This window comes from Anolis sagrei, chromosome 3 (genome assembly GCF_037176765.1).
Source record: "Anolis sagrei isolate rAnoSag1 chromosome 3, rAnoSag1.mat, whole genome shotgun sequence".
Lineage (NCBI taxonomy): Eukaryota > Metazoa > Chordata > Lepidosauria > Squamata > Dactyloidae > Anolis > Anolis sagrei.
Genome location: NC_090023.1, coordinates 144,422,731 through 144,447,978, shown reverse-complemented (window position 1 = coordinate 144,447,978; position 25,248 = coordinate 144,422,731). Strand labels below are relative to the sequence as shown.

General features: G+C 40.9%; 1 protein-coding gene across 5 annotated transcripts in view; it reads right to left on the bottom strand.

Moving 5' to 3' along the window:
• Positions 1-25,248, bottom strand: part of TSC22D1 (TSC22 domain family member 1) — a 76,691-nt gene that overhangs the window by 4,193 nt on the left and 47,250 nt on the right. Inside the window, exons 1-2 of one of the 5 annotated variants that reach the window (XM_060769254.2) lie at positions 13,719-13,991; positions 3,152-3,203 (exon numbers count right to left, since the gene is read on the bottom strand). In XM_060769254.2, coding sequence (XP_060625237.1) covers positions 3,152-3,203; positions 13,719-13,756 — 90 coding nt within the window. In that variant the 5' untranslated portion in view covers positions 13,757-13,991. Of the gene's footprint in view, positions 1-3,151; positions 3,204-3,524; positions 3,797-12,825; positions 12,969-13,718; positions 13,992-25,248 lie in introns of those variants that run through there. The other 4 variants (XM_060769253.2, XM_060769252.2, XM_060769255.2 and 1 more) reach the window with 4 other exon arrangements.

Genomic DNA, 25,248 nt, shown 5'->3' with positions numbered 1-25,248 from the left:
TTATTATTATTATTATATCCCACCACCAACTTCCTGAAGGGATTCGGGGTGGCTGACAGATGGCACAAAGTGCCTAAACAACAAACATAAAATAAACAACAAACATAAAATGAATTGTTATTTAAAACGTAACAAGATGAGTCCACAGCAAACAAGTTCACTCTGCTGGCTATTGTATTGGATCACATATCGGACACTTCCCAAGTGTCTAGGACCGTGTGATTTATCGGCGAATAATGCGAACAGATCCCAGTAGGGTGGCATTGTTATTATTATTATTAGCTGTACTTATAACTCATCCTTCTCAACCCCCGATGGAGGACTCGGGGTGGCTTCCAAACTATGGCAATAATTCACTGCCAGGTTCAGACAATAACAATAGTAGTAAACTCGGTATTATAAAACTGTAAAAACATTTATTTATTTATTTACAACATTTATATGCCGCCCTTCTCACCCCAAAGGGGACTCAAAGCGGCTTACAAGATATATATATATATACATACAATATATTATATTACTAGCAGTCCCTTGCCACGCGTTGCTGTGGCCCAGTCTGTGTATATGTGCTGGGTGTGTATATGTTTGTGTATATGCGTATTTGCATGTGTATGTGTCTATACGTAACACAAACACACATATATGGTTTTGGGCATGCATTGTAATGTTTTTTTTTCTTTTCAAGTCTCTTCTGCTGTGTTTTTCAGTGCTTTTATGCATGATGGTCACTTGTGGGTCTGCTACGTGTATTGTGTCCAAATTTGGTGTCAATTTGTCCAGTGGTTTTTGAGTTCTGTTAATCCCACAAACAAACATTACATTTTTATTTATATAAATTAGCACAGTACAATATCAGTATTAAATATTACTATATTGTATTATACCATTACATTGTAATATTATTAGTAATATTGCATGTAATATAAATATATAACTATATTATCATATTATTATTATCATATTGCATTACATATTATAAATATTACTAGCTGCACCCCTCTGGCCAACCTTCCTTCCCTCTTTGACTCCTTCTTTCTTTCTTTCTCTCCTTCCTTCCCTCCCTCTTTCCTTCCTTCTCTCTTTTTCTTTCCCTTCTTCTTTCTTCCTTCTCTATCTGTTTCTTTTCTCACTTGCTTTGCTCTTTGGCTCCTTCCTTGTCTCTTTCCTTCCTTCCCTCTTTCACTTTTTTATTTCGTTCTCTCCTTCCTTCCTTCTCTACCTTTCTTTCGTTCCTTCTCTCCCTCCTTTCCCTGTGTATGTGTTTTGTGTGTGCATATACGTGTGTACATATTTCTGTATATATGTGTTTGTGTATATATGGGGTTTTGTGCATGAGTCGTAATGTAGTTTTTTTTGGTTTTTTGCTTTTTAAGTCTCTTGTATTTTTCTGTGTTTTTATGAGTGATAAGTCACTTGTTGGCTTGATCAGTGTCTTGTGTCCAAATTTCATGTCAATTCACCCAGTAGTTTTTGAGTTATGTTAATCCCACAAACGACCATTACATTTTTATTTATATAGACTAGCCGTCCCCTGCCACGCGTTACTATGGTCCAGTCTCTGTAAATGTGTTCTGTATCTGTATATATGTGTATATTTGTGAATATCCATGTTTGTGTGTATATATGTGGTTTTGCATATCCGTTGTTATGTAATTTTTTGTTTTTTTGCTTTTTAAGACCCTTCCGCTGTGTTTTTCAGTGGTTTTTTGAGTGGTGGTCACTCGTTGGCCTGATAGGTGTATTGTGTCCGAATTTGGTGTCAATTCGTCCAGTGGTTTTTGAGTTCAGTTAATCCCACAAAACGAACATTACATTTTGATTTATATAGACTAGCTCTCCCCTGTCATGCATTGCTGTGGCCCAGTCTGTGTATATGTGTTTTGTGTGTGTAAAAAGTTAAGGTAGTCCCCTGACATTAAGTCCAGTCATGTCTGACTCTGGGGTGTGGTGCTCATCTCCATTTCTAAGCCGAAGAACCAGCGTTGTCCGTAGACACCTCCAAGGTCATGTGGCCGGCATATGTGTATATATGTGTGTATTTTGTATATATGTGTGTTTGCGTGTATGTGTGTGTGTGTGCGTGGTTTGGTGCATGCATTGTAATGTAATTTTAATTTTTTGGCTTTTAAAGCCCCTTCTGCTGTGTTTTTCATTGTTTTTATGAGTGATGGTCACTTGTTGGCCTGATAAGTGTCTTGTGTCCAAGTTTGGTGTCAATTCGTCCAGTGGTTTTTGAGTTATGTTAATCCTACAAGCGGACATTGCATTTTTATTTATATATATATTTATTTATTTTGTCAGGAGCAACAAGACACGATATATATAGAGAGATAGAGATATACATATACAGATATGTAGATACAATATATTATTTTACATTGCATTATATTATAAACATAGCACAGGCGATAAGGTGTATATACAATTGGTGGGTACCACACAATGAAAGACACACAGTCCCTCTTCTGTTGGGGAAATGACAGGCTAAGCTTTAGCATCCTGTGCACCTTCCACTGCTCTGTCTCTACCTCTCTGCCTGCAAAATATGGTCTCTCTATGGGAGAGGGAGGGCTCTGATGAAGGCCAGCCTTGAGGGCATCCTCTCCTCCATCCTCCCTCTTCCCTGCAGGAGAAACAGCAGCGAGCCCCCTTTCCCAACCAGCCCCCCCTTCCCCCCTCCCTCTCCTCCCCGGAGCACCGGCTGCGGCTGGTTCGCTCTTAAAGGGCAAGGCCGCCTGCCGCATTCCCCTCCCACCGGGCCCCGCGGTGACGTCAGCGCCGCCCTAAGGCCCGCCCCCGACTCCACTCCTCAACCAATCCGCGGGGCGCGCTATTTATAGCCGGGAGTTATAGTTCCGAGTTTGCCTAGCAACAGCGATTGATGGGGAAGGGGGGGGGAGAGAGGAGAGGGGAAAAGATGCGGATCCGGTGAGCAACAAAAGAGGAGGGGGGTGTTGATCAAAAAGGGAGGGGGGCAAGGATGGGATCCAACCTGACCCTCGACAGAAACAATAACAGGAAATGTGGGGAGAAGGTTGGTGTTTTTCGCGGGAGGAGAGGCATGCCCCCCTCCCTCGCGCCCTCCTTCCCTCCCTCGCTCGCGCCCTCCCTCCCTGCCAATCCCCGGGGTGGGGGGCGCGCGCCCACTTACCATGGCTTGCTCGATCTTGTTGTCTATGGCGACGACGCTGGCGCCGGAGGAGCTGCAAGGCACAAACGGGGAAAGAGAGAAGAAAGAGAGCAGGTTAGCATCATCCGGGCGGCCCCGAAAGGAGGAGGGAGGGAGGGAGGGAAGGAGGGGAAAAGAGGGAGGGGTCGCGAGGCATCGCGCAGCCCCCTCCCCTTCCTCCCCCTCCCCTCCCCTCCCCAACCCAGCAGGAAGATGGCAGCAGTTACATAATGCGGGAAACCGCCGCAACAAGGGCACCTGCAGAGGAGGAGGAGGAGGAGGTGTCCTGGCCCCGATCCCCGCACAGCCCCCTCTCTCTTCCCCCCCTCCTGCCCGTCTCCTCTCTCTCGTTTACCTACTGTCGAGCCTCAGGGCAGAGCTGTCGGTGCCCAGCAGCGACGACAAGAAGGAGATGGAGAAGTGCCTGAGCTGGTAGACGCCGAGATCCATTGCCACCCGCCTGCTACGCCCGCATTGGGCACTCATGCACGGGCAAGCGAGCGAAGAGGGGATCCTCAGTGCTGCCGCTGCCGCTGCGCCAAGGCAAGCTCGCCCGCTCTGCCGAGCCCAAGCCTCCTTGCATAATAGCATGCACGGACCCGCGGCGCCCATTGGCTGCCCAAGGCGCCCGGCCACGCCCCCTCCCCCGCTTGCGTCACCACCGGAGCCAGCTTGGCCCGCAGCCAGCACGCTCCCCCCCTCCCCTTTCGCCCTCCTGCATGGGAGCCGCGCGTGAGGCGAGGAGGAGGAAGAGGGTCCCGAGAGCCGGCCTCCTTCCTGTTTCCCTTCCTTCTTTCCTTCCCACAGACATGTTTGGCTCAAGGAGCGCAGCAGAGAACCGAAAGAGGGCGGGAGGAGGCAAGGAGGGAGGGCCACTCGCGCCAACAGCGCCCCCTCGTGGCGCAAAGGAGCCAGGGCAGCTGAGGCCCGCGAGGCAGGCCGGACTACATTTCCCAGCGGTCAGCGGGAGCCCATCCGGAAACAACACCACCAGGTAATAGTATGATAGCTGGGTCCGGAAGCTCCGAGCTTCGAGAGAGCTGTTTGCGCAAGAGAGACTTAGCTAATGTAAGCCAGGCCGGAGACAGATAATATAGAAGGAATGCAAGAGTTGGGTTGTTGCAGGTTTTTTCGGGCTACATGGCCATGTTCTAGAGGCATTTTCCCCTGACGTTTCGCCTGCATCTATGGCAAGCATCCTCAGAGGTGCAGAGCCAACGTTAAGAAATGGGGCCACAAAGTGGAATCCACGACATGCGAGTGCGGAGAAGAGCAAACCACAGACCACCTGCTGCAATGCTACCTGAGCCCCGCCAGATGCACAATGGAGGACCTTCTTGCGGCAACACCAGAGGCACCCCAAGTGGCCAGATACTGGTCAAAGGACATTTAATCAACTGCCAAGTTTGCAAACTTTGTTTTGTCTGTTTGTTTAAAATTTGTTTAAAATGTAATACAATTGTCTAGTTGATACTGACACGATAAATAAATAAAATAAATACTCAGAGGTAGTGAGGTGTGTTGGAACTAGGAAAGTGGGTTTATATATCTGTGGAATGACCAGGGTGGGACAAAGGACCCTTGTCTGTTGGAGCTAGGTGTGAAATGTTTCAACTGACCACCTTAATTAGCATTTGATGGCCTGGCAGTGCCTGGGGCAATCTTTTGTTGAGAGGTGATTAGAGTTCTTTATGTAAGGGGTTCTTTAATGGTGAAACCCTAACCCTGAACCAACCGTATGCCTAAGCCTAATCCCAAACCCTAAACCTTTGTAAAGGTAAAGGTTTTCCCTTAACATTAAGTCCAGTCATGTCTGACTTTGAGGGATGGTGCTCATCTCCATTTCTAAGCCAAAGAGGCAGCATTGTCCGTAGACACCTCCAAGGTCATGTGGCCGGCATGACTGCAAGCAGCGCCATTACCTTCCCACCAGAATGGTACCTATTGATCTACTCATCAATGTTTTCGAACTGCTAGGTTGGCAGAAGCTAGAGCTGACAGCGGAAGCTCACGCCACTTGCCGGATTCAAACCTGCGGCCTTTCAGTCAACAAGCGCAACAGCTCAGTGGTTTAACCCACTGCACCAGGGGCTCCCTAAACCGTACCCGGTAATAGTATGATTGCTGGGTCCGGAAGCTACAAGCGTTACACTGTTTCTGCTTCACTCCTTCAGGAGCGCTGTTTGCGCAACGCAGAACGGAGCAGACTGAGGTACTGTACGCCAGGCCGGACACAGATATTAGAGAAGCAATGTAAGATTTCTGTAATGGTAAAACCCTTACCCGAACCCAAGCCCTAAACCTTACCCTAACCCAAACCATAATCCTAACCCTAACCCTCCCCTCCTTTCTATCCTTCCACCAAATGCAACAACAAAGTATATTCACGCCCTCTGTGTGCCACTCTTATTCCCTTGTTCACAACCATCATTACGGAATGTGCGTAACGCTCAACTATTATACTATCACCCCGCACCCTAACCCTTACCCTAACAGTAACCCAAACCCTAAATCTTAACCTAATCCTTACCCTAAGCATCCCCTCCTTTCTGTCCTTCCTTCAATCTTCCTGCTCCCACTCCGTCCCTTCTCTTCCTTTATTCACAACCGCCTTTCCAGCATCTCCATAACACTAGGAGCTTCTGGACCCAGCTATCATACTATCACCCACCACCAGATCCAGGGCACATCACTGTAAAGGGCAACCGATCTCTTTCCTGGAATGAGCACTAATCCCTTCTCCAGAGAGAGAGATACCTTTCTCCTGCTTCTTGCTGCAGACTCCACCCCAGGCCCATCTTCCCACAAACCCCTTGGCCGCCTCCTGCCTCCACAAGTTCAGGCCCAATACACCTCAGAGACTCACCTCGCAGCCCAACCTCTCCCCTTCAGCCTATACTTTCAATCTGGCTGTCAAACTCCTTTTCATTCAGGGCTGCATCTGCCTCAAGGTTGCCTTCAAAGGGCCTTGGATCCATGGATACAGAGGGCTAACTCTCTCTATAACTGAATAACACTGACCACTATATTAATATTGATATAGTGATGTATTATATTATATTAATATTTATATATTATACAATATAGTAATGTATAATACTGATTGTGCTATGCTGATAATATAATATATTGTATTTATTTATTTGCAACATTTATATGCCGCCCTTCTCACCCCGAAGGGGACTCAGAACGGCTTACAAGAGATATATACATACAACATATTATATTATTAGCATAGTACATTATCAGTATTAAATATTACTATATTGTACTATACCATTATATTGTAATATTATTAGTATTACATGTAATGTGAAATATATAATTATAATATTGTATTATTAATATATTTATAATATTATAATGTAATACAATATATGTATATACAATATATTATGTTATGTTATTAGTAAAGCACAGGAGACGAGATGGAACTGTCTTCTGCCCTCCTCTCTCTTATCTTGTAAGCCACTCTGAGTCCCCTTTGGGGTGAGAAGGGTGGCATATAAATGTCGCAAATAAATAAATATAGAAGGCCATATCTCTCTCTCTCTCTCTCTCTCAAGAACTCTGTCCATAATTGGGTTGTAATCAGATGCCTGCCACAGATGCAGGCGAAATGTCAGGAGAGAATGCTTCTAGAACATGGCCTTAAATCCCGAAAAACCTGCAACAACCCAGTGATTTCGGCCATGAAAGCCTTTGACAATACACAGACCATAATATGTATGTATGTGTGTGTGTGGTGGTGGTGGTGGTCAGTGTTCTTTGGGTTTTTTTTACCCAGCTTGGGTCCCCAGATGATAAAGTGCAACAACCCCCTGCATTTCCCGTTATGCCATGCGGATAATGGGAAATGCAAATCAACAGCCCCTGTGGCTCTGAGGTTGGGGAAAGGTGAAAAGGGAATTTTAAAATCGGGCAAAATGTAGTCCTGACTAAACGGGACAAATGGCAGCCTTCCAGATATGACTTTATCACAACTCCCCTACCCCCTTGGGGTAGAGAAAGGTGAGGTATAAATAGCTCTAGCTATGTCTTATTTATTTACTTACCCTATTTATACCCCACCTTTCTCTTCCCCAAAGGGGGCTGAAGGCAGTTTACATATGGCAATTATTCAGTGCCTTGAACACATACAAACATTAAGCTTAAAATCAATTGAATGTGGAATACAGAAGTCCACCTGGAAGGCCACATCAAATGGCATGATGGGTCACTTTTGGCCTGTGGGCCTTGAATTTGACACATGTGCCCTTAGAGTGGAAAACTAAATCAAAAGGGAAGGCAAATGTGGCAATTCCACACTTAATTATGTTAATTATTTGGGTCTTCATTTCAGACATCTATGATGACAGCTTGGGGGGGGGGGGTTCTTAACATACATACATAAAGTTCTGTAGGTTAAGAGATGCCCCTGCCTTTTAAAATATTCACTTAGAATTGCTAGCATAACTGCAAAGAGAAAAAAAGCATTTGAATAATATTTATGGGGAAAGAAATTCCTGATTTTTGAAAATGTTTCCCTAGCTTTCGGGGGTTTGGGGGGAAAGCGTCCCTCCTAGAACTTCTACGTGGTGAACACGGCCCTCTGGCCTCTTCCACAATTATTGCCCATTCCAGTGCAGTCCATTTGAACCCTCAGTTAGTCAAACTACCATTGAAATCCTTTTATCATTTAACCTATGGGCAGCAAGGACAGGAAAGTCTGTATCTATCTAGTTCCTAGTTTGAGCCAACTATGATGACACAACCAACAAATAAACATCACATTGTCAATATATCTTTTCTACTTAGAATAAAGATTCAATCCTTTTTTTCTTAAATAATAATTAGGTTGAAATAAATAATCAGCATATAAATACAATCTCTCTAAAATAATGCCTTTCGAATAATGCCTTTCAAAGGTACCTTAAAGATTTTTTTAGTGCTCATATATTGCAATAAGCTAATAAGAGACATTTCATTATCATTTGTCAGAGATTGAAAAGGCTACGATTTCCAGAATATACCAGACCGGCTGGGATTTGTGGAGTTACAGTCCCATAGCCTCCAACTGGCCTTGATTTAGCAGGGACAGTCCCAGTGGAATGAATCCTATTCTACCCCACTTTTTCAGTAGCTTCGAAAATATCCTGGTGTCACTCTTCTCCTCAAACTTTCCTCCTTCACCCTCAGTTTTCAACAGGCTACCAACTCTTAGAAATTGTGGGAGATGAAGTCCCAAATACCTGGGGGCCCAAAGTTTGCCCATGCCTAGTTTACAAGGTACAGAGGTTTGAATGTTGGACACTGGGGAGAGGGGCACTACATGGGATCAGGGGGCACCTGGGGACATCTCACAGCTTTGGAAACAACCAGGGCTGTATTCATCCACCTTCCAGATCACAGCTATTTTAGACCACTACTATTACTACTACTACTATTGTGGTTGTTATTATTAAATTGATAAAATACTACTGAAATTAAACATGAAACTTCAAAGCAACAGACAGGGATGTCCTGGTTGAAAATAAAATGGATCCAGAAACATGCCAAGAACCAATGAAGAAGAATTAGCAAGTGCACTAACAGTTTGGGAGCAGCATTCAGAATCAGATGCAATTTCTAAACAGCCAAAGCAGAGTCTGCTGTCAAAGCTTAACCTGTATGTACCTATGCATGCAGGGAAGTGGCAAGATGTGCTTTGCCTAGAACTGTTCACAGTATATATATTCCAACTTATAAAACAGAAAACCCCTTTCAAGTGTCATTTTCTGAAGTACTATTTTGTTAACCATTCCTCGCTTAATGTACAATGCACATACACAGCCACACACGGGTTTATTGGCTTTTGTGATCAAATAGCTCTAAACCACAGTACTTTCCTGTTTTGTCTGTAAACTACAATAGCTTTTTTAAAAATCCTTTAAGTTTCATAATATATAACATACAGAAATGTTTCCCTATTGCTGAAAATGGAACCAGGAACAAAACTATTTACGATGCATACATGGAAATCAAGTACAATTTAAGAATTCTGGATTTAGAACACTCTGAATTCTTTAGAGCTTCAGAGTTCATTTACGTTTAAAAAAACAGATGTATTTGCAAGCTTATGTACAGTAAGTGTGAAAGGAAAGCATAGGGGTTCATCTCTTGCTTTTTTTCATGTCAGGAGCAACTTGAGAAACTGCAAGTCGCTTTTGGTGTGAGAGAATTGGCCATCTGCAAGGATGTTGCCTAGAGGATGCCTGGATGTTTTGATGTTTTACCATCCTTATGGAAGGCTTCTCTCATGTCCCCGCATCAGGAGCAGGAACTGACAGAACCTCCGACTTGTTGGTCTTCAGACAAATTGTGTCTGCAGTAGTGCAGCTAGGTGAACTAACCTTGGCATGTGGTAGTACTTTCACAGTAAAAAGCATGACATTCTGAAAATACAATAATTGCATACCATCCTTTGCCACATAGAAAGCAAGTGTGGAAAACACTTAAAATGATTTAAATGCAGCATGTTCACAGCCACCTCTCTATGTACATAAGTTGGCACAGTATCAGATCTATGGTATCTCATTTGCATTCACTGATGGCAAAAGATAAATTGCATACCAACTGCTGGTACAAGAACAAGAACAAATGATCATTTAGCCGGGTGGTAGGGTTAATTGGTAAACCATTAATAAACATAGGTAGCCTGTCTCTGGGCATGTTTCTCTTGCCCATGACATGCAGGTGACAGCATGAAACTACTCACTTTCCTTTGCTGACAATAATAAAAGGAGGAACAAGAAAAAAGAAGCAGTCCCAGAAGCGCCCCCGCCACTTGCTGCCAAGCATAAGAGTATTATTCAGCATCGGCATTTGGTGACTTGCCACAAGTGGTCTGATCCTATTCTAAAAAGGAGTGTGTAAGGTGAAACTGGCTTGTACAGCAACATTTTTAAACTTAAAGGAACAGAAGAAAAAGCAGTCAGAAAACAACAACCTAACAAAATAAACTACAAATGTAAAAATACATGGGGGGAGGAGCCTGATTTCCCACTCGGGGAAAGGCATTCAAAGATAGGGCAGCACATCACAAAGGGCCCTTTTCTCAGCAGTGCTCTTGCTTTACTTACAATAGAAAGTGCAGCTAGTGGTCAACAAATCTTTTCCAGGAGATTCAGGTGATAGATGCCACCCCTTTAGGTATCTTGTGTCCCAAGCAGTAAGGGCATGGCACACTGGAAATGGTCCAATGGACAATGGAGCAGTTCCTAAAAAATCAAGAGCTATTCTCCAAAGATGGTCCTTGCAAATGATCTGGCATCAGAGATTACCTTCACTTCCCAAGTACAGGCAGTACAAACATCCAATTTACATACGACACGTAGTTAAGAATGACAATAGGAAGTGAGAGAAATCAACCCCTAGAAAGAGAAACTCACTCCTGAAAAAGGTATTTATGGGGAAAAGGTGTCTCCACTAAAGCTTCCTCGCCAATCCTTGTTTCCACAACAATCCAATTGTTTCAACATCCAATTATCACGGGGACAGAAAGTGAGGTGGAATCTTCTGAACAGATGCACAGGCAGCAAAACAAACACCAGAGGGATGTTAACCCTTCCCTATGCTGTCTAAAGCTTGAGATAGATAGATAGATGGATGGATGGATGGATAGATAGGACTGGAGTTACACTTAAAATGTATCTGTTCTGACTTACATACAAATTCAACTTAAGAACAAACCTACAGAACCTATCTTGTTCGCAACTTGGGGACTACCTGTATTCTCCAAAAGACACTCCCACAATACAAAATATTGCAGCTGGGTTCATTAGATAATAGATATCCCCATCTCTGTTGAACCTTCGCTGGAACACGAGCCTACTGGTGAAAAATCCTCATCTATAGTCATCTCCAAACTGTGAAGTTATTGGGTTGTTGTAGGTTTTTCTGGGCTATATCACCATGTTCTACAACCTACAACAACCCAGTGATTCCTGCCTTGAAAGCCTTCGACAATACTGTGAACTTATTATTTGGAAAAGAGAAATTCCATGAAGAATTTCCTGACCATCAGATTTCTTGAGCAGAGAAACCATTAATGGTACCCAGCAGCCTTGAACAAATATTCAGGATCTACTCCTACCCAGCCAAAACCAGTTTACATTTTTATGCACTGGTGTTATGTTATGCAGCTTTGCAAAAATGCCTGCAAGCGGAATTCTATGAATTATTAAACATGTTCATGCTCCTGTGGGTTGGAAGAACCCATTATATAACAAGCAAAAGTTTAAAAAAATGCTCTACCATCTTCATATGCAATGCAGTATTTAAATAATAACACTTTGCCAGATTGTACTTAGTCATTTAAATTACTACACAAAATGAGAACCAAAATTAGAAAAAAGCATACTAATTCTGTTTTACTGGCAAAGAGAGAGACACAGCTGTTTCAGAAATTGAGTGAAGAACAGAGAGGAATCTAAATTTTCTCCCTTCTCACTCACTCTCCCTTGTTATGCCTGAATTCACTCAGCCAATTTCCAGGCAATACAACTTGGGGCAGTTTGCCCCAACCTAGTACCCTATGGATATGATGGGGGTGACGCGAGTTGTAGCTCAACACACTGGAGGGCACTTCTACCTGACCCAAATATGCTACAGGGAAGGGAATCAAATTACATGCCTTCTGACTCAAAAACGTTTCTACTACTTGGAGTACTGAATGTGAAGAAAACGTTCTTAACTATTAGGAAGGAGGAATTTCCTGAAGGAAGCTTTGATCAAATCAAAATTACAGTACCCCTACTGCATATGGAACAACATGTCCAGGATAAAGATAAATTTTGTTGTTGTTGTTATTATTATTATTTATATAAAATATTTTGTGGCTATATTTCATAAAAATATTACATAAGAAAATTTGCTTTTATTTGAGTGTGACCAAATAGTTATACTAAATCCTGAACAGGTTGCATATATAAAAACTAAAATAAATGTATTACAACCAAGATATGCATCTGCTTTTGGTTCCTAAAGATTGCTACATCAGTAATCTGCCTCCCCTCTTACTTCTATAACATCTGCTCAGCTCATTCCCATCTCTAGGTACGACTTTCCTCTGATAATAATACCAAGCTCTTCTCTGAAATGTCTCAAAATCACTCCTGATCAACTTTTTCAATATAATCACCTTTCAGACAAAGTCTCCTCTTCCTCGTTCTTTCTGATCCTTTAAGTTCTATCATTCTCTATGTACAGCACTGAAGCGCACAGCTGGCACTAGATGCACCAACAAGTAGCAGCCATGAGTGTTTCCTGATTTCAAAGCATTTATTAATGCATCCTGTAAAAATCTAATCTATGTTGCTAAGCTCTGATTCTGCTCCCAAATTCTACCTCTGTCCGAAATTTAATTCAAGAAAGAGATTCAAATCACCTGAATAAAACAATACAAAAAAGATTAAATATTTTTTCAAATTAAAGAATAGCTTAAAGTCACACCAATAAAAGATAACCCAGAATCCACACTTTAAAATGCCCTTTCTGCAGGAAATGTGATCAGTTGCAAACACCCATATAAATAAGAAGTTCTTCACCTGCTCACAGAAAGACAACAGGGAAGAAGCCTGCCAGCCGCAGGAAATTCCAAACCCTGTATCAAAGCCGAACTATTGTTTTTGACTTGCCTGATCAGCTGGGGAAATAAGCAGTAATCGTCTCCATGAAAGATCCAAGCCATGGTCAGCTGCACTCACAGCAAAATGGTAAGCTGAAACTGGATGACTCCACCTATCAGGCGGTACTTCCTGACTTTCCTTTACCTTTGCCAGGAGCCCTGAAAGGAGTATAAAGCCAGAACTGTATATACAGCCTGACAAAAAGGCGTCAAACAGGGAAGCAGACACTACAGCTTTAAGTTTTTCCCAAACTGGTCCCTGAACTGTTCTTCCCATAGCAACTGCCGGAAAATCATGATGGGAAGCCAGTCAGCTTCTTTCTTGTGACTTATCTTTCCGGTAGCTTCAAGCGAACTAATCTCTGTTGTGACTCACCTGAGCTTCTAACATGAACTGCAGGATTAGCCACAGAAAAGTGCAAAAATACACAGAGCAGCACTAATTGACTGAATGTGCACTTTCTTTCTTTGGGCCAGAGAAGAAGAGCAGGAGCACAGAATGGGTTGAGAGAGAAGGACTCATTCAACAGATTTATGTGGGGTGATGGCTCACCTTGATTTTTATGAGTGGATGTGCTAGACGACTAGGACATTAGCCAACTACGTTGAAGACTTAGAGGATTACATTTCCTTAGGTTTAATTCTCACAACAGCACTGGAAAGTTACTGATGCTTATGTCTACTGTGTAGGCAGCATCACCCCGATCAACTTATCTATTTCTAAGGAACTGGTTTAAAACTGAATCCTATAGCTATGATCCAGAATAATTTAACTAAGATAAGACAGTCATCTTTCTATTTGGATTTCAAAAGTAAAAAATTTAAAAAGATAAAAAAATTTAATATAAAACTTTTTTTAAAAAATCCAAGAATCTAAAATTCAACACATTGTTTTACAATTACCTCTTAAGATGCTCCTCCAAATCCACAACCACTTTCATGACTATTCCGTGGAATGACTGCCCCTGGAGAAGTGGTTATAGCAAATCTCAATGCTGTGTTTCTAAACTAGTTACTGCACAACTACATATCAAAAGAAAGATCCAGACCCTACCAAGAATATGTTTAGCCCTAGCAGTAGCGATGCAGATTGCCCGCCGAGAATAAGGCTGTGCTTTAAAGAGGAAGGAAGAGATCAAGCAGATGCTTCTATTCCAAGTCTGCTGTGCATAATGCTGGGCTGCTTATGGCCAACAGAAACAAGGGCAAGTGATGACATCACAGAGCCTGGGATCACGTGCTGTCCTGTTACATAAAGCTTCAAGAGAGATTACACTCCTCCTGATCACCTCTTTGCAGTTACATCCCGTTTCTTTCTGAATTATGTATTTGCTCCTCTCTATGTGATGAGTCTCCTCAGCTCTAAAATACTCTGAATGTTGCTAATTAATTAATTTCAGGTATGGAAGCAGATGACTGGATTACCTATTTCACATTATAGCTGGTAGCGCTGAATCTCCTTGCTGTAAAAGACAGAAAAATAGAACTGACACAAAGTTCTAATTAACGCAATGACAACCACAAAGACAAGATTAATTCTAATACTGGATGGAAACCCCCACAAGCATCTTATGTTTATGATAATTAACCACCACCATCACCTTAAAGCTGTTTCAAGAGCTTTGGCTATGAACTTCAGTAGAAATGTAAGAAGCTCAAAAAGTAATAACAATAATGATTTCCGACACACTTTCCCATATTCTGGAAACCTAGTATCAGCTTGATCAAAATGATATAAGAACTGAGGTGTTTTGTTTTTGTTTTTTTAGTTTTCTGTTGTCCTGAGGTTTTTATAATTACTTTTGCCTAAGCAGTTAATTGTCCATTAAAATATTGCCAAGATCTATAAAGATGCAATGTCAGCTAACGCTCTCTCATCTGGAGATTACTGAATTACAAGATCAGCAAGCATTCCACATCTCCTCCTCCTATTTTGCTCTCACTCCCCACCCAGTAACATTTCATAATGCAAAGACATGTGACTTCAGGTCATTGCACAGTAATGGTTCTTCAAGCAGCAATGAATCGGAGCAAAAACATCACAATACAATGCCTGATCCATGTGTATTCTGGCTTACTAAATATTCTGAAGGAAAAGATGCAGACCTGTTACTTTACTACCAATCACAGCACCTACTGAGTAGATACAATTTCAGCAGCAAAGCACTCTCTCCCTCTTCTAGTTAAAATGAATTCAAACGCCTATAGATTTCTGTGTGATATACCTTAGGAGGCATGAATCTCATCTACTAGCAATCAGCTTTTACTTGCAATTAAGTACTCTCTTTTGCAAACAAAACCAATACTGACAGCTACAATTTCAGTCAAACAGAATGCAACAATTGTATAGTAACATTATGAAGAGTTTCTCAAATCAAAGGCTACATCCAATTGCAATTTCCATCTAGAGCAGTGGTTCTCAGCCTATGGGTTCCAGATGTTTTGGCCTTCAACTCCCAGAAATGCTAACAGCTGGTAAACTGGCTGGGATTTCTGGGAGTTTGTAGACCAAACCACCCAAGGACCCACAGGTTGAGAACCACTGACCTAGAGTATATTCACTTGACTCACTATTTGGCAACGGATTTAACAGGCCCACATGAACTGGGCTATAACTATATCTGGGCCATAACTGTTATCTTCCAATGCACTGCACCAACCAGTTTCTGAATGTTTCAAAATAATATTGATTTGCAGAATAACAGACAGATCTAGATATACGGAACGACTGGACAATGCGATTGGATAATGATTTCACTAATGAGACACTGAGGATTTAAGGTTTTATTGGTTTTGTATAGTTTTATATTTATGCTAAATGTTTTAACTGTATTTTGTGTTGTTGGGGGCATCGAATTGTGCTGACTGTAAACTGCCTTGAATTCCCTTCAGGCTGAGAAAGGCGGTATATAAATACGGTAAATAAATAAATAATTTGATGCCTGACATTATGTGCTTACATAATATCTTTTAAAAGCAATGAGATTCAAGTGTGTCTGTAACAACGCAGTTCATGAACAAATTGGTGTCATCTAATTCAGCACTGTGCTTTCAGCAGGAGTTAAACCAATGTTTCCAGGAAGCTCACAGAGGGAGGCATAACGGCAACGGTTCATGTCTCCCTCCCCCCCCCCCCCACTATTTGGTCCCTGAGCAGAAAACACAGGGTGTAACTTGACCACAAAACCTTGAATTTCACTGTTGTGTCAGCTGGCAAATAACCCATGGTAGTCCATGCTGAAACTTCCTAAACCAGCAGAGGCCATTGCCATGATTTCTAAAAGCCAATTACTTGACTTAATGGATAGCATGAAAATAATGTTCTTCAGCATCCTAGCAGACCTGCTTTGGAGGTGCCACTGTTCTCTTTTCATCTTATATGGATAATCAGTGAAAGATTCCAAAAAATCTTGATTCCAAGAGAACTCCCTTCCACTCATGATTCAATGGGAAAACATTTAAATTGAGCCAGGATTTTTGAATAATCTGCTAACATAAAACAATCCCCCCATCTTAATGATCATGTTTACCAATATAAAAATGTTTTTTCTCTGTTACTGTATTTCTTCCTATTGCTAAATCAGGGATGGGCAGCTTCCAGAAGCCTGTGACTCAGATACTACCATCCTGAAAAGAAAATCTGCTTTCAAATGGTTACTGGCATCCTATCCCTAACCCTAACCCTGGTCATATTGCATCATTTCAACACACCCACATCTGTTTTAGGTTCACAAGGGTCTTTCTCCAAACCTGAAGTGACCAGATAGGGCTGCATCATTTCCAAACCCAAGAAAGATAATTTCAGCACAATAGAAGATTTACTGAAGCCTCAACTGTGGCTTTTGTGATTTCCAAAAACTTGAATTACCTTTTACATTTAATCGTTCATGTTGTTCAAATGCATGCCTATTGAAGTAGGGAAAGATCTGTCCACTCAAGACTCATCTGGATTGTTGTGCCTTAAATTAACTAATCTGAGAACACAGCTCTTTCTAAATCACACTGAAATTGGCACTGGCAGAATGTGAAGCAGGCTTTGGGAAAATGCTACCACTGAGGGAGTGGCCTTCCTTTCATTGTATGTCCAGGGACAAGGTTGTCTGCTGTTACGAAACACATTGCCTTTGTTAAGTAGTGGTGTATGAGTGGAACAGTAGTCGTTGCTGTGAAGACAGCAGCATCTGCAAATATCCCCAGTATTCAAAGAGAAAGCAGCCGTTGTCCATATGGCTTCCTGATTTTGTTCACTGAGATAAATACATTGGGGGGGGGGGGATACTCAATTTAAGTGTAACCTATTCCCCTCCATCAACATTGTGCTCCTATGAAGAGCATCAGTTTGAGGCAAAACACATGGACCTGAACCATGTTTTTCCAACATTCAGAATCTCAATGTGAGCATACAAGACTTTGAACTTCAGACTAAGACCTTTCACACAAAGAGTAACATCAGAAAGGGCTGACCAAGATTACTCCTCCCTCTCCAGCACATTTACTCCGTTACTTCAAAATGTCCAAGTAGGGCATCTTTTTTAGTGTCCTTGATGGAGATTATGAGCAGTGCCGTGTCTGCCTGATTATGAGCAATGCTGTGTCTGTCTGAACCACTCCAAGGGCACATGTTATGAAAGAACACCAGCACATGCAGATAGAAGAAATGTTAAAAATGTAAGAGACTTAGAAATGAGTGGCACAAAGTACTCAGAAAGGTGTTTGAATTAATATACGGATGTAGCTAAAATGGTCAAAGCTGATACATAAAGTAGATAAAGTAGACACAACGCAGGAGTTCCACAATCTCTTTCTTTAGTTGAAAGTAGTCATAGGCAAAAGATGAGAGATTTGAACTGTGACCATAGTAATCAGGATTTAGGCACCCTTATTAATACCCTCATAGAGCTGTTATTTCACCAGGGCATAAATATGGGGAGGAACAACAACATCCCACATATATAATTGTACAAGTCATTTCTGCCCTCCACAGTTTTAGTGGTGCAGGGAAACTAAACAAGGAAAAAGAACAGGAGGAAAGAAGCAACACTTTTTCTCCAGCATCATAATTCTGATTCAAATAATCCCTTTTCCACTGAGCAGAAAGTTGCTCTCTTGTGCATCTACTTTGGTGCTATGTCTGGGTCTGGTAGACCTAATTCTTCATTTTGACCAATTCAGATCTTCCAAGTGTAAAGCCTATTTTTAAAAATAAAGAATTGTTAATTAGTGTCTCTGCAAATCTGATGTAGTGCCCTTTAATACATTTAGCACTGGTGCCATCATGTCATCAATAACTTCTTGCCATAGTACATTTTTGGAGGGGCCTGGTCATTACTTGGGTATGTGGCAATATGAATCAATGATTACTTGGTTATGTTTTGTATGAAACCACTTTGGAATACACATGGTCAGAGACCTGCACTGAAATTATGAAGAGGCTGAAACTGACCTTCTCTTACAAAGGACTAACGACAAACTTAGTTTAGATTTCCAAGAACTCAATTTGTATTGGTTTGGGACTCTCATGGAGCCAAAACACAATATATTGTGATTAATTCCATTTATTTAGCTACAATAGGATAGGAACATGTACACAGTATTTATGTGTAGCAAAGGGTTGTCCTCTTTAGTTTATAATTTTTTTTACAACTAAAAGTACAAGCAAAAACAAAAACAAAAAAGAAGGAAAGCTGAATCTTCCCCTCTTTTAACTGCAGCCTGTTTTCTATGGGGCGTTGCAGCCCTAGTCAGATTCTTTGACACAAGTAGGAGGAAGAGGAAAGTGTGCTTTCAAGCTGCTTTCGCAGCAACTCTTTTTTTGTTTTGCTTTTAAGCAGGCCCTTATCAAAAATTTTTTACATTTTATGCATTAATGCTGAAAATGCACTGAAGAACAAATCTGTCCATCATTCTGAGTTTGTCTAAAAATAATGGTGTTTTTTTAAAGAAATACTGTTCCAAAAGTAGTACTGGCATATGAAATGGAAATATAGTTTGTACTGTGCAGGCCTGTAGCCAGGATTTTGATTCCGGGGGGGGGGGGGGGGGGGCTGAGTCTGAGTGAAAGAGGGTCTACCCTAGCAAACCTTTTGTATCGTTACCCCAATACCCCCATGCATATGAGATATATTAAGCATGGTGATCAAATCATTATATGAATAAACATAACAGCTTAAATAATGTACAGTAAGGCCTTCTTGCGGACCACCATGATAATTTGGGGGGGGGGTGAAGCCCCCAACCCCCACCCCACCCACCCCCAGCTACATGCCTGGTACTGTGGCTTATGTGAGAGTGCTAGATTCATTGACAAAAATACTGTATCTTAATATTTAAGCTGTTTTAATGTATTTTAAGAAGTTAATTTTTAAAAAACCTTGCACAAATTATTGGTTTCAAAACTAGTTTTGTTCAGTCATATATTACAACATAGAAAGATCAAAACAAGTTGTGAAAAAATGTATATGATGTATTATTTTTAGATAGAAAACACCAAATTCTTATAAAACCAGCATACATTTATTTTAAAGACCTTCAGTTTTACAGACCTGTGTTATTATTTGTGATAAACATGGCCATACATTTGCTGGTGTCAACGAAGCTATGCATTCTGGAGTTTTGATCCTTCTGGCACAGATCAACAAATCAGTACAAGCATATACACACACTTTAACTGATGAAATGTTTTCACTGCTTTGAAAAGAGCCTCCAGCTAAAACTGAAAATGTTTGAAGTATCCCTGTTTCTTTTCTTTTCCTGTCAACTTCCTAAGCTCAGCACTCTCTTTTTTTGTTCTGAAATATTCTGATGGATATAAATAGTGACAAGTTGCATGCAGATGAATTGCCACTGCGGGCACATAATGATGCCTAATACAGACAAGTTTTAGCTCCAATGGCACAAAAACAACAAGACTTCAGTCACAGTGGAATTTAGAAAATACTCTGTTTTTAATGTATTTGCTTCAACAACACAAGTTTTATTTCTACTATTTCTTTTACTATGGTGTTTTCTGAAGACATATAGTCTGTCAAAGTCCCAAATATATAGCAAGGTAAAGATTTACCTGGAAATGTAGTGGCAGATACTATAGGTTCTGCTCTTTGCAGAATGAAATTATGTAGGATACTGAAGTTCAGACCCTTGGAGTACTAATGAACACAATATTTTAAGTCACACAAAACTCTTTAGAAAAGAATAAGCAGAGAAGAACTAAAGCAGAACTAATTCCATACTAAGACTTCACTTCACAGAAAACATTAGGTGGTCTCCACTCTTCAAAGCAGAATTATTTTTATTAGCAGAGTAATTGCAAGAGTTCATTAGTATATTGCCAGACCCTATGAAAAGGGAACCAGTTGTCTAGAGATAGTAAAGTTTTTCTTCTCCCTCCCCCTTTCCTTCTTCTTCCCTGGACCACCGTGCCACTTCCCTGGTTAACATACCTGTATCTCTCTCAAAATATGTGTGGTGGCCAGACTGAGAGCACAGGTCAAGTGTCAGTATCATATATCCTAACTGGCATGACTTTGAGGCATTATTACAAGTCTCTTAGAGATCTACCCCATGTCTTTTGGCCTGAAACAAATATGTTTTTAAAAATACTATCTATTTACAACAGGGGTCCTCAAACTAAGGCCCGAGGGCCAAATACGGCCCTCCATGGTCATTTACCCGGCCCTTGCTCAGGGTCAATCTAACTCTGAAACGACTTGAAAGCACACAACAACAACAATCCTATCTCTTCATCCAAAAGCAGGCCTACACTTCCCATTGAAATACTAATAAGCTTATATTTGTTAAAATTGTTCTTTATTTATTGTATTGTTTTTAAGTGTTTTTTTGCACTATAAATAAGGTATGTGCAGTGTGCATAGGAATTCATTCTTTTTTCTTTTTCAAATTATAATCCAGCCCTCCAACAGTTTGGGGGACTGTGACCTGGCCTTCTGTTTAAAAAGTTTGAGGACCCCTGATTTACAATATAATGCCTTTTAAAATATAATTGCCTAGTCAGAGACGCTGCTTTTGCCAGCCTTGTAAATCCCCAGCAACTGTCCCAAGTGGAGCAGCTGCTACCATTAGACAAAGGAAGCCAGTAATCCTGTGCAGTTAAATCCAGTCTCCACGTCGCATAACTGAAGCTCAAACCATGGTATCACTTTGGCTTCTGGCGTAGAGTGTGCAGGCATTCCCCAATGTACAAACAAGATAGGCTCTGTAGGTTTGTTCTTAAGTTGAATCTGTATGTAAGTCAGAACAGTTACATTTTTAAAGCGTAGCTCCAGTCAAATGCATGCACACACACACACACGTATAATATAAAGCTTTTGTGGTTTTTGTTTTGCTCTCTGTGCTCCTATTCAACTCACTTTCTGTCCCTGTGAAAAAATTGGATTGCTGTGAAAACAAGTGATAAAGCTTCAGTGGAGACACCATTTTACCCATTATAACTCTTTAAGGAGTGAATTTCCCTTCCTGGGATAGATTCCTCACACTTACTATGGTTTCGTCCCTGTTCTTAACTATGTTTGTAACTCAGGGACTGCCTGTACTCAGCAACCTCCAAGTCCATATTGTGACAATATCTCAAATTAGCTCAACCGAAAAGGCACAAAATTCCCTGTGCAAGCTTTCAAAATCTAAGTCATGACATTTGAGTTTCAAAAGCATACTCAGAGATTTTGGAGGCAGTTTAGTTTGTCTAATGAAGGTACTGCTACAGGTAAAATATTGTACTTTGTCTAAGATACAATATGTCTACTCCTGCATTTGTTTTATTCACATCCAGATACCCAGTATAGTCATTATTAATATTAAAAACTATGATTTTATATGGGAAAAAAGGTGTGCTGTGTTAGAACATATGAGAGAAAGTGAATAACATGCAGGTTTTAGAAGCAATCTACATCAACATGCTCTCCCAAAATATGCAAGCAGAATATCACACACAGGTTGTGTAATCCGCTGCACAATCAGGAAACTGCTGATCATATTTGCTAGGGTGAATGCTTCCATTTCCAAATGATGAACCTTCCCACCAAAGAAAAGAAAGAGACCAGAGAAGGAAACCAACTGGTGGTGACCATAATTGCATATGACAGATTATTATTTTTCTTCAAGTGCACTCTACCAACTTTTAATCAAATTGTTCTCAAACACATATATCCAGAAAGACAAGAAATGTCTAGTGCACAGGCTTACATTATTACCACTTCAATGGCTACAACAGGCTACATACAAGGTGGGGAAGACCGTCTTCCTGTCTGCTCACCATTATGGTTTTCATAAGGTCCTTCCACACAGCAATATAACTCAGAATATCAAGGCAGATAATCCACAATATCTGCTTTGAATTGGATTATCTGAGTCCACACTGCCATATAACCCAGTTCCATATGGGTTTTATGCAGCTGTGTGGAAGGGGCCAAAATTCAGTTCCAAAGGGTTTCCCAGACATCCAGAACCACTTCAGAATGGCAACCTCACTCTGGATTCAGCTAAGCTCCACAGCTGCATCAATGGAAGTCCACCAGTACAGTCTGCTAAGTCACTACAAGTTATAAAATTCTCACCATCTAACTTAATTACCAATAATTAAGTTTTTGAACATTTACATTATTTTTTTAAAAAAAAATGTGCTCCCGGGAATAAGAATTCAATATAGGAAGGTCTAAAGTGCATGTTTACTGATAGGGCACATTTTAGATAAACAGATTCTCTGTCATTCTGTCACAGAATGTGTGAGCTATTTAAAAAACATAATTACTTTCTTGAAATAAATGTATACTGTTAATTAGTGATTTACTAGTTACACAAATCTAGAACTTGGAATTGCTATGCTATCAACAAAGGAAAACTGCAATGGATTCCCTTTCCCAGGCTGGCCCCACAGTCCCAACCCTTGGAATTCTGTCACTCATCCTGCTGTTGTTGACCCCTTTATGGATTGGGTTCCTGGATCTCAGAATGACCCCTTAAATCAGTGGTGTCAAATGTGTGGCCTTCCAGGTGTATTGGATTTCAACTCCCAGAATTCCTGGTCACTGGATAAGCTGGCTAGGGCTTCTGGGAACTGGAGGCCCAAATATGTATAGCTGTGTTGTTATGCGGCTACTTCATAGTAGGGTGGCCTGATTCCATACATAAGACTTAAAAGGAACAGCCAGAGACAGATTTCAAAAAGGTAACCAATATAGGTTTATTAAAACTCAATGGCTTCCAGGCACCTATTAGCATAATTCACAAAGAGTCCCTTTTTCCTGCTATAGATTAAGGGCCCACAATATCAATACACACTTGTTTAAAGGGTTATTCAATCACACACAGGATAGAGTTCTGCTTTAGTTTTATCCCTATGTGTTGTCATGTATCGCATTTTCCATAAAAGTTACCAACTTATTAGCTCATCTTTGGCCAATACAAGTTTTGAGCCAAATGGTTGCAGTTCAAGTTATTCCCAAATGTCCACCAAAAGAGATTTGCATCATTTCCATAATTCGCTATTAGTATTTTGCAAATGCAATGGGTGTTTCCCCACACATTGTCTATCTACATTTCAGGTATACTTGCTATAATGTGCCTTGCACATACATATATTAGGATATATGGATATATTAGAGAGCTCAAAGGGGGAGGGTTGAATTTGCTGGTTGTCTTAGTGAGCTTACACTTTCATCCAGGATGAAAAAAATCCACAGGACTCTTACTCTCAATTCTTGACTATCTATATTCCTTAATTTCTGCCCCCGAGCTTGTCAGCTGAATTTAAAAAAATTGTTCCAGACCCATATTTTCAAATTTGGGTTGCAAAAGTTGTACTTGTTGAGCCTGGTGGTGGGGAGTTGTGCTATATGTTTTGACTAAATAATTTACAATTAGACATTATGTCATGTATCATGTTCTGGATTTGATGGTGGTTGGTGGTGGCAGACCTAGAAGTTGGTGATGGAAGGGATAATGTAACTTAGTTCTAAAGGGTTGAGTAATCTGTAAGTAAGTGTTAATGGGTGAAAGCAATTATGGGTGGAGGCATGCAAGAGATAGGTTGCAGCTGGGTGTTTCTGGATATGTTTTATTTTGGTGGTAGATGCTGCTGGTTTTCCCCCAGATTTGTGGATTTTTGGTATCCTGACCAGTCTTCTGTACTCTTGGAAACCTGGAACCTTGAATCTTTGGACTGACTTTTGGCTCTTGATCCCTGGACTTTGCTCATTGAACTCTTGGCATTTGACCACTGGACTGGACCCTTTGACTACGGTGTAGCATTTGTTTTCAGTTTTTGTTTTATGTTCTGTGGCTGAGTGCTATCTTTATGTTTTATATTTTGGACTATTAAAACAGCCAGAAAGTAAGTGCTGTTTAAATTAAAATGTTAAGCACACACTGGGTGTTTGTTTGATTCACCTCTGTCTGTGACACACAGGAATGTCTGAACAAACAGTTAGATTCCAGGATTCATGCTAATCTTGCCACTGGCACAGGGAAACCTGGTCCACCACAGCCACTGAGCATAACGTGTTGTCTTTCCATTCTATCATTCTAGCTTATGAGATGAAGTTTAATTATACAAAGTTGAGCTTTAGTATCTCTTAAAGCTATCACTTCTTTGCCCATTTATCCGTACTTATTCAACATCCCCATTAACATCCAGTGGCACAATCATAGACTATCTGGCTTGCTTTGAAGGAAACTTGTTTGATGCTTCACTCATTGCTTCTGTCTCCGTTAGCAGTTAATGGCCTATCTGGCCCCTCAGACTGAAACTGTCTCACATTTACTTGCTTATGACTCAAGGGTACATTTGTCTTGCTTGTGTATAGGCAGTTATACTGCCTGTGTCTCAAACTTCCACAGTCATAACACTTTGGGAAATTTGGAAACAGGAGACCAGTTCAACTAGCTTTACTACATCTTCTTTAACTTCAGCCTTGGACCAAGTGATCCACCTTTTCCAAGAGCTTGTCCAGTCTACAGCTCAGTTGATTGTACGTTTTCTCAGTTTTCCCCCCAATCATTGACATTCTTTTTATGATGTTCTGAGGCTAAACCAAACCTCAGTTCAAACCTTTCCTCAAATAATTCCTGTCTTTGAGAAATATTATCTCCTTATCTTTCACTCTCAAGTTAACACAAGCTTTCTCAACAATAGTTCAAAAAAAGGAATCAACTTTATCCCAGTTATAATATACTGAAAAGGCTGAGGGGAACCATTAGTGCTAGCAACCCTACAACTTAAATGGTCTGGGTACTCCAGTATAAGTTTAATCTTAGACCTCTCTACCTCATTAGTCCTCTAGCTATCTTTTTTCTTAACTCTTGTTTTTTCTTCATTTTCAAATGTTCTAGTTCTTCCTCACATTACATAATTTGTTCCAGTATTTTTTATGTTGCTTTTCTCATATTTCTCTGCTCCATATCTTAGCAATTCAATCCTTTT